The sequence below is a fragment of the Accipiter gentilis genome, chromosome 20 (assembly GCF_929443795.1).
Source record: "Accipiter gentilis chromosome 20, bAccGen1.1, whole genome shotgun sequence".
In the NCBI taxonomy this organism is placed as follows: Eukaryota; Metazoa; Chordata; class Aves; order Accipitriformes; family Accipitridae; genus Astur; species Astur gentilis.
The window spans coordinates 22,685,188-22,694,597 of record NC_064899.1 but is presented as its reverse complement, the minus strand read 5'-3'; the positions used below and the strand labels follow the sequence as shown (position 1 = coordinate 22,694,597).

General features: G+C 38.5%; 1 protein-coding gene across 1 annotated transcript; it reads left to right on the top strand.

Annotated features, from left to right (window-relative positions):
• Positions 1-1,412: 1,412 nt before the first annotated feature.
• On the top strand, positions 1,413-7,775 carry PRL (prolactin). The gene is made up of 5 exons (XM_049823837.1): positions 1,413-1,497; positions 3,014-3,195; positions 3,603-3,710; positions 5,186-5,365; positions 7,319-7,775. The coding sequence occupies exons 1-5, from the start codon at positions 1,461-1,463 to the stop codon at positions 7,508-7,510; spliced, it is 699 nt and encodes a 232-aa protein (XP_049679794.1). The 5' UTR covers positions 1,413-1,460; the 3' UTR covers positions 7,511-7,775.
• Positions 7,776-9,410: the final 1,635 nt, after the last annotated feature.

Below are 9,410 nucleotides of genomic sequence, written 5' to 3'. Positions count from 1 at the left end.
ATCCATTCTAGAGTTTTGGCTGTGGCCCTATTTTTATTTTACTGCCTTCATTGGATTGCCACTTTTCCCTGCTGCAGGCAACACCTGCTTCATTTACTCAGCAGGGCCTCAATTTCCAAAGAAGATCCAGCCTCTAAGCAGAACAAACCGTTCTAGCAACCACCCTATAACTTAGCAGATGTAGACCACTTGCTACCGGTTCTAGTTTATTGCTGAAGCATCTCCTTTTACTGCTTCCCAAGGGATGCCTTCCATGGTTTACCCCTTAAACGCTCTACCTTTCTTCTCCCTTGTTTATCATTGCTTCAAGAATCATGTCCATAATTATGAAATAATGAAGGATTCAGGGTGACATACATACATGTTCCACAGGTACGGAACAAGTTGTCTAAGGGCAAGAAAATTCATTAACACTGTATACCTTATTCATTATAATCATCTAATTTGGAAAGTCTTCATGGGTAAATGGACCTGAGAAACAGATGAGAGATTACACATTTGCTAACATATTCAGACAGATGAGCCTCACACAACAAGAAAACAGGGCCAACCTGCTGAGGCTAGTTTGTATATTACCTCAGACGCATCAGATCTGGAAACAAATCCCACTGATTACGACAGCATATATTTTGAATATGGTGGAAATGCCCATCTTTTACACAGAGAGTTTTCAAGTATAGAAAACCATCTCATGGGTTTGTAGAGGGGTGGGTTTTTTTAAATAATGCTGACTTATTAACGAAACATTTGTGATTAACAGTAAACATACAACCTTTTCCTCTTTGATTGTTGCAAATTATTACTTTTTTAATATAAGAACTGCCCCCATTTCTCTAAACTTCTCTCAGACTGAGGATCATTTATATCATGGTTTGTGTTGTGTATTATCTTTTGTCATATCTATAAATTTACAGATAGGAACCTGTCTTTCCAGAAGCCTCCCTTCCCTTTCTCTGGACAATTTATGCTGTTTCTCTCACCGTGAACATCATATAATATTGTTTGCCTCCCACAGATAGTCAGAATTTTAACATAAGCAAGCTTCGATGGCTGAAGAAACAAGGAAGGATGAGAAGACAGTTGTGGGGAGTGGGAACAGCAGGCCAGAAACACTGAGAATACCTGTCTTAGAAATGGCAACTGGAGCTTTCTAGGATCAATGGCATTTGCACCTCATTCAGGGCAAAATTTTGGTACTCTTTTCATCCAACCATACTTAGGATCCCACAGCTGAACTTGTTAATGAAATTCCCTCTCACAGTTAAAAAAAAAAATACCAAAAAATACTGAATATGAATGTGGAAGAAAGGCAATTTGATGTTTGTAATTATCGAGGTAAACTCCATGACCCGCTGAATGTATGCAAAATGGACCCTGGATGGTGGATATAAAAGTGGCATGTGGAGAGAATACGAGCAAGTATTCAGACTTCTCTCTGGTAGGGCAAGTCATCATACAGGATGCCTACCATAAGCAAGAAGGGGGCTTCACTGAAAGGTAAGACTTTTGCCATTCATGTGCTGATAACTTTTATATTTCTTTAAATGTAGATTGAATTAGGAAGTAACTGAAATGTAACAGCTCTAGAAACAGAGGTCTTCCAGCCACCTGGTCTTCCAATAACGGTGAAACCTGCCTCCACCTCAAATGTTTAGTGTCCAAAGCTTGGAATTAGAAGGCAACTTGATTCCTTTTTTATTCAGCCTTCTGTCTCCTAACACTACCTTTGCATTGGGCAGTGTCACAGAAAATTGGCTTGAGGGATGTGACACCTGTACACGAACCACTGGATCCAGACTGCTTTACTACACCACTCAGAAGGCAATGACTAAAAGCCATTATCCTCAAGTCTAGAATTGATGTCGTAATTTTGAAGTGTTTTCATAACTATCTTCAACTTTCCAAGCCAACAAGTCTCAGGTTTTCTTACTCATAGAATTATTCCCCAGAGTACATTCCTAACCACAGCATGGGGCATGTACTGTGTTCATGGGGGAGAAGGAAGACTTACTTCACTATTGTATAAATGCACTTTTCTGGAATTTAGAGTTAGAAAGAAACTTATCACATGATAACATTAGGGACAGCTCTGCTGATTTATGGGGTACACTTTAATTTAGCATTTAAAATAAGTCTAGTGAACCAATACAGGTAGCAGGCCAATTTCTAGAACTAAAGCTCTCAGAGCACAGAACAGTTTTCTTTGAATAAGTACATTCATTTACCAAATATTTGCATTTAATTTTTTCCATTGTTTTTCTGTGCATATTTTTGTTCATTTCACTGAATAGAAAACTTGACTCTCAAGTTAATATTAAAAGTTTTAAACAGATGAGGGTTTGTGGTTTAGATAATGAGAAGTCTTCTATATCAGTTTCAGAAACTCAGGAGAAAAGACAAAAGTTCTCTCTGATTTCTTAGCAGTAGGCAGTTTAGGGTTAAACTCTAAACAGCAAAGCAGCACAGCTGCTGGAAATCTTCTGAAGGAACTCCCAGGACAATCAAAACCTTAAGAGAGTGACCTAACTACTCTCCCACAAAATTAATTTAAACTCCAAATGTTTGCAAAGAAGAAAAGGACCTCTGGGAGGAGGAGGAGAAAGAAAAAGAGAAGAAAAAAAAGGCCAATTTATTTTCTAAACTTATATATCTGTGCAAATATAATTATGTATCTATATTTGCACTGTGAAGAAGTTTGATTTTTTCATCCGTTTATCACTATGTAATAAAGTCAGGCACAATAGTAAGAGACTTCAGAATATGGTGTACACTGCAGCACAGGTTACCTTATCTCCTCAAACTCTGTAGCAAGCTCTGCTATACAGTCAGGATGGCAGAGGGGAGCAAGGATAACAGCATTACAATGCTTCCCTCCTCCATTGATTTTCAGCAGCCAGTACAGGGGATACTCTGAGCCATGTCAAAATCGTCCAGCAGCTGGCTCTGACAGCTACTTCTAAATACACAGACAATTCAAAATGATTCCATTTTGCTTTTTTTTAAACCTGAACAGGTTTGTTGCTGGTGGTCCTTCTGGTGTCCAACATGCTCCTGACAAAGGAAGGAGTGACCTCCTTGCCAATCTGCCCCAATGGATCTGTCAATTGCCAAGTTTCCCTTGGGGAACTTTTTGACCGAGCAGTTAAACTTTCACACTACATCCACTTCCTCTCTTCAGAAATATTCAATGAATTTGTAAGTACTCTGCCTTTGCTGAGAGCGAGAAAATATAAAAATGCAATTTAATACTTTTTAAGCACAAACATATGTTAACATATGAAGTCCTTCAATAAGTAAACACAAATGACTGCTGCGCAGTGATAGTCCCAATGGTGACCCAATCTGTGTATAGTGCCGACCATTGCTAAGATCCCCAATGCTTCTATTAAAAGAAATCATTTTCCCATCATTCTTTATCTGTGGAACAAGTTAGTGCTTGCTGGGTGCCAGTTTCACTCTAAAGACTCACTAGAAACTTTAGACCTTTACAGCATAAAAGCAGTGATAAAAGCAATGGAACAACAATTAGTTAATACAGTATTTGAATTGAAGCTCTTCTTCACTTACCCATTTCAATAATGCCTGTCCTTGATGATCTGCAGGATGAACGCTATGCTCAGGGCCGGGGTTTTATTCCTAAAGCTGTTAATGGCTGCCACACTTCCTCCTTAACCACTCCTGAAGATAAGGAGCAAGCTCAGCAGATTCATGTAAGTCCCATTTCTAATGTCATTCAGTGTGAGATAGAGCAGAGGGAGGGGGGAAGAGGGAGCATTAAGGAATAGAGTGGCGGCAGGCAGAGAGAGAGGGAAATCAGCTCCATCGGAATTAAAAGTCCAGGAAGAGGAAAGCACCAAAAATCCAAGAAAAGTTGATTTTACAACTGCTGATACTAAGTTACAGACTATACAGAATACCTAAGTACCTGAAGCTTTCATCTTCCCTTCCTTTTCCTGTATGTTACATTCAATAATTGCTTATTTCCATTTCATCTTGTTTCCAATTGCAATATAACCTCATGGAGCAATGCCAGTAACCATGCTTGTACAGCACCGAGAATACTACAGCCTTTGAGCATTATCTCAAAACACCTTATAGACAATTATTAGATTAACAAACATAAAAATACATTGGCTATATAGTCAATACTGTATGTCAGCAGAGGTAAATAGTTTTCCAGTACCTGAAAACACTGACATTACTAAACAAATGCTGAACAGATATTCTTGCCGTTACCAGTAGGCAAAAGTGGTCACATGATCATCCAAATACAAAGACTCTAGTGCAAAATACTACAAAATACTTGTAAAGAGAAACATGCTACATACGTCAATTTAGTAATTATAAACTTAAGGGAAGATGAAGACAGTCTTGTTCAGCCTATGCTCACAGATACAATTTGAAAATACTCTGGAGAAAAAAATCAGCACAGGTGTATGAACAGGGGGTTGCCAGGGAGAAATCTTTATCAGTTTCATGGTGTTGATATCCTTGCAATCCCGGTATCTCCATCTTCTCAGTATGTCATTCAGAACCTCTATTGGGAGCAATAGAGTTCACAGCCCTGGGTACATAACAAGTCTGGTTGTGTTCGATCCAGTGCATCTAGCAAAGAAGAAATGGTTGAATATTACCATAACCATAAACTTTATGAATTTTTATTGCCCACAAGAAAGGACAATTTTTAAAACCAGAGAGCTGTTGCTGGAAGAACCATTGTTCAAAGGGGAGAACAGATGAGTTACGTGGAGGCAATAAAAGCTATTTAGTAGTTTACCATAATGTGCACCTTCCATTCAATACTAAACTTTAAAAAAAAAAACAAACCCACACTGGATTTTAAAATGTTAATCAAAAAATCAGATAAGGAGTTCTGTTTTTTTCACAGAGATGAAACACAGTTATTCTTGCTAGTTTTTAATGTGGAGAAGGTTTAATGATATTTTCCATTACAATACTGTAACTGCTTGTGCTAATATTGTAAAACATGATGACAACAATGACAAACTTCAAAAATGCAATTGCACAGAGGTATCTAAGACAGGGCTATAGGGCACATTCAGTGGTAGGTCCTGGAGTAAGTTCCCAATTCACTGTGTCTGAGGATATTGCTCTAAAGGCCTCCTAATGCTGTCAGCATTTAGCCTTCCTATTTTAACTGCCTTTTCTTAATGTGGGTGAGCAGCATGAAGACCTACTGAATTTAATACTGGGAGTGCTGCGCTCCTGGAATGATCCCCTCATCCATCTGGCCTCTGAAGTACAAAGAATCAAAGAAGCTCCAGACACCATCCTCTGGAAGGCTGTAGAGATTGAAGAACAAAACAAGCGGCTTCTAGAAGGAATGGAGAAAATAGTTGGGCGGGTAAGTAGTATTAGGTCCTTAACATCCTTCCAGCCTGTTGCTGTAAGGAAGACGCATACAGTGACAGGCCCTCCCTACCTGGAATAGGAAAGGAAATGGTAGATGTGAAGGAAAAATGGGAGCCAAAATAGCTGAATCTGAGAACTTTTCAGCTTTCTTCTTTCAGCTTTCTTTTCTTCTGCTATCTTGCAATTTCTAAAGACAATGTGATATGACTAGCATAGCATAATCCAGCCTACTCCCAGTCCTGCTTCGAGGGAAGGTGTAATCACCAGAACTGGTAACTGTCATTCTATCTTTGGGTATTCTGAATTTGTAATCCTGATTTTTTAAAGATGCATCTGTGTTTTTTCCCATGCACATATTTGTATGTATGTTTTAGCATGTTTATACACATCTTTATACATACAGGTATTGTGTATAGTTTTCAGAAACAGATACTGTGTTCAGAACTGCTCTGGAAGTCTGGGCTATTGCAAAGATGTGGCATACAGCAAAGTAATCATGGTATCTTTCATCTCTTTTTTCATACCATACTGGTTCCTCTGAACTCTGGCTCTGACTTGGTTCCCCCCACACTTGTAAGTTTAGACAACAAGGCTGTTGTCTGACAAAACCCATACTCAAATACCTCTTTTTATCAGTAATTGATTGAAAGCTTTCCTGAATAAAATCAGCTCTAGCTTGTTTATTTTTAAAGGGGCCTCTGTTATTCCCTGAATATATCATTCTGTCAGTGAGCTAGATGTTGAAAAGAGGTTCTGATTTTACTGGCTTTTTCTTAGGCTCTGAACAGTTGAACAGCATTAAGAGTGCTACCATCATTGTATCTACCATCTTCCATGGGGTTACTCATGGTCTTTCTTTCAGTTAGGTGTCTCTTTACTCAGAAAGAGTAAAGGCCCATCCAGGCCATAAATGCATTTATTGGTGTAATCAAATACATCTCTATCCCATATCCACATGTAAAAAGAGGTGCAGGCAAGAATCCAAGATAACTGTAGAAGTCAGGTGCTGCTACAGTTACCCTGTCTCCACCTGCTCATTCACATTATTTACAGAAGGAGGTTGAAGACAAGACTGACAAATTCATTAGTGTCAAATGACATTTTTGAGTGATAGTAGGTCTATCTTTTTTTTTGCCTGTTACTTAAACTGAGTGATAGAGGCTCCACAGATACTCTCCTATGGGCTTTTACAAAGTACAAATGGTGGGAAATAAGGAAGATGCACAAGCAGCAATAAGCACAGACTTCCAGCTATGAAAGGTAGATTTCTGTGATATAATAAAATTAATGATTGCCTCTTTCAAACAAGGAGACCTAAACCAATGTTCACCTCAGATACCAACTCACTACCTGAGTTCCTACATGTAGCTTTCTAACATTAGAGGTCACTGTATCACTCAGCATTTTTAAATTTTTTTTTAATGGAATCTAAGGTACATTACATCTGAAGATATACTGTTGAGAGATTTGTCTGGTAGCATGGTCTTGAAGTTGCCTATATCAGAGACATCACCTAAGAGATAGGCCGAGACAAAGGTGGAGATACACACAAAGAAGTTCTAGGAACAAGTGCTAAAAAGATTTCAAGGTGGAGGGAACCAAAAAGAGATGTCACTGATGAGTCCATGCATGAAGGAAGGTTTGATTTCTCTGCCAAGTCAGATTCCACTGGACATTGGTTAACACACCAGTTCTCTTAAAACACTACTGACACAGTTAAGCTTTTTACATATTTTAGGGAAATAAACTGAAAAATCTGACAAATCCATTCAAAATCTGCATGAAGATATAGAACATTATACAAAATAGTGGGAACCATAACAGGAAACACTTTACAAGCCATACACGAGCAACAAGCATTCCTCAAGGCCAGTATTTTAAATGGTCTGTTCCACATCCAGTCAGATTCACTATCATTTACTACAGTATCATTTTGTATCTTTAGGTTCATTCTGGTGAGATCGGAAATGAAATTTACTCTCAGTGGGAAGGCCTTCCATCCCTGCGACTTGCTGACGAGGACTCCAGACTCTTTGCCTTTTACAACCTGCTGCATTGCCTCCGCCGAGATTCCCACAAAATTGACAACTATCTCAAGCTTCTGAAATGCCGCCTAATCCACGATAGCAATTGTTAAGTACTCGTGGGCCTAATCAGTTACTGAAATCATTCATCATGGTGTTCTTGTTGCTTTGCTACTTCTCATTGAAAGCATGATGAAAAGTCACACTGTACAGTATCAGGATCATCAGTAACTTTCAGGCATGTTTGTGTGAATTCTGGCTGCAACTATTAGCACCATTTATCTTGGTGTTTTAAAATGTTATAAATTACTTGTATGACAATAATACAATTTTCTCTCTAATCTTCTCATCTAGTAGCATTTCAGTGATAACCAGATCATGCAGATACAAATAAAAATGTTATTAAATCAAATAGCGCATAACACTGAGTGGTATCAGTGAATGAAAAATAGCTGGTATGATTTATACCTTTAGCAGTAGTATCTCTTTTTGAATCTCAGTCTCCAGTTACTGATGACAGGATGTCTTACTTCCATTACTCTTTAACGTCCCTCCAAAAAAAGGGGGGGGGGTGGGGGGAGGGGGCGGGGAAGGAAGGACATCCAAAAGCAGATTAACCACCTATTACACTAAACTACCCTAAACTAAAAGTATGGTCTGAAATCCAATTTACTTGGATTGATGCTTTTACTCTGTACAAAAACTGTCTGAGTAGGGGAGAGAAAGGTAAGAAATCCATCCTGGCTAACATAGCCATTGATTCCCCATGCAGTCCACGGAGAGAGAAAACACATCAGGAATTTTAAGGACAGAGATCCAGGTATATCTACGTCTCTACTGACTATTTGGAGAAGAGGCATTTACAAAGGAAGGTTCATTATGTTTGAGGTGACTGTCTGAGGGCAAAGGAACCAATAAGTTTCAGTAGGTCCCAATAGGAAATGCTGGGGATCCATATCATATCCATTTACCTTTCCCATTCCTCACAAGTGATGTGGTGGTTGCAGTTGCTCAGAAAACTTTCAAGCTATAAAAAGGCACTAGCTAAGCTAAGGTGTCTGCTATCCTAAACCCAAAATGTCTCCATTCACTTTGGGTTTAGTCACAGTCAAAGTTTTTAGGGCACTCATTTCAGAACACTACAGTTAAACATTGGAAAATTGGTGAGACCAAAACAATTGACTACTTTTGAAAAAATCTGGCTTACAGTCACACAGCAAGTCAGAAGCCAAATAGTTGCTGGAGCCATTGACCGTATCTATATACTGTCTTTGTAAGCCATAAACAAACTTGGCCTTGGCTTCATCACACAGCTTCAGCAAAAAGGAGCTTAAATTCAAATTGGCTCCTCATGGTTTTGGCATCCCACTAGACAAGCCTGCTGCATTGCCCCAGACTTGAGCCAGCTTGGAGGAAGAGTGAAGCACCAGAGAAGATGGGTTTGAGGGCTTAAGCCTCTCATTACCATAACAGAATAAGCACAGCCATAATAGGTATTTATGTAAGAGATTAGATAATACCAACTGCTAGAAAGGTCTCATTTTAGCCATCTCTATAAGGATGTAATGATACTTGCATTTCTAATTATGAATATATGTAATGGCTTTTTAATCTCTTCATGTTTTCAATTATTGATTGCCTCAAGCTTTATCTGGATAAGTATATACTAAGCCCATTTTCAATATGTATATATAATCACCTGTAGAGCAAACAAATTCCTTTTTAGGCAGTCATAACTGACATCTTTCATAAGCTCTGAAATGCACAAGACATGGGGCATATGCAACAGCGGTTTAACAACACACAGCTGCACAACACCACAGTCAAGAAAGAAAATGGGTAAAATTTGCTAGGCAAAATGCAAGTGCTTAGACTAGAATTTAATCTGATCATAATATTCTATTTTCTGTTATAATGCCAATGGGAAAAAAAAACATTTTAAAGGGAAAAAAGAAAAAATATCCTTTGTAATTATCACAAGTGCTTAGAATTACAGTGTGAGTTCTTATTCAA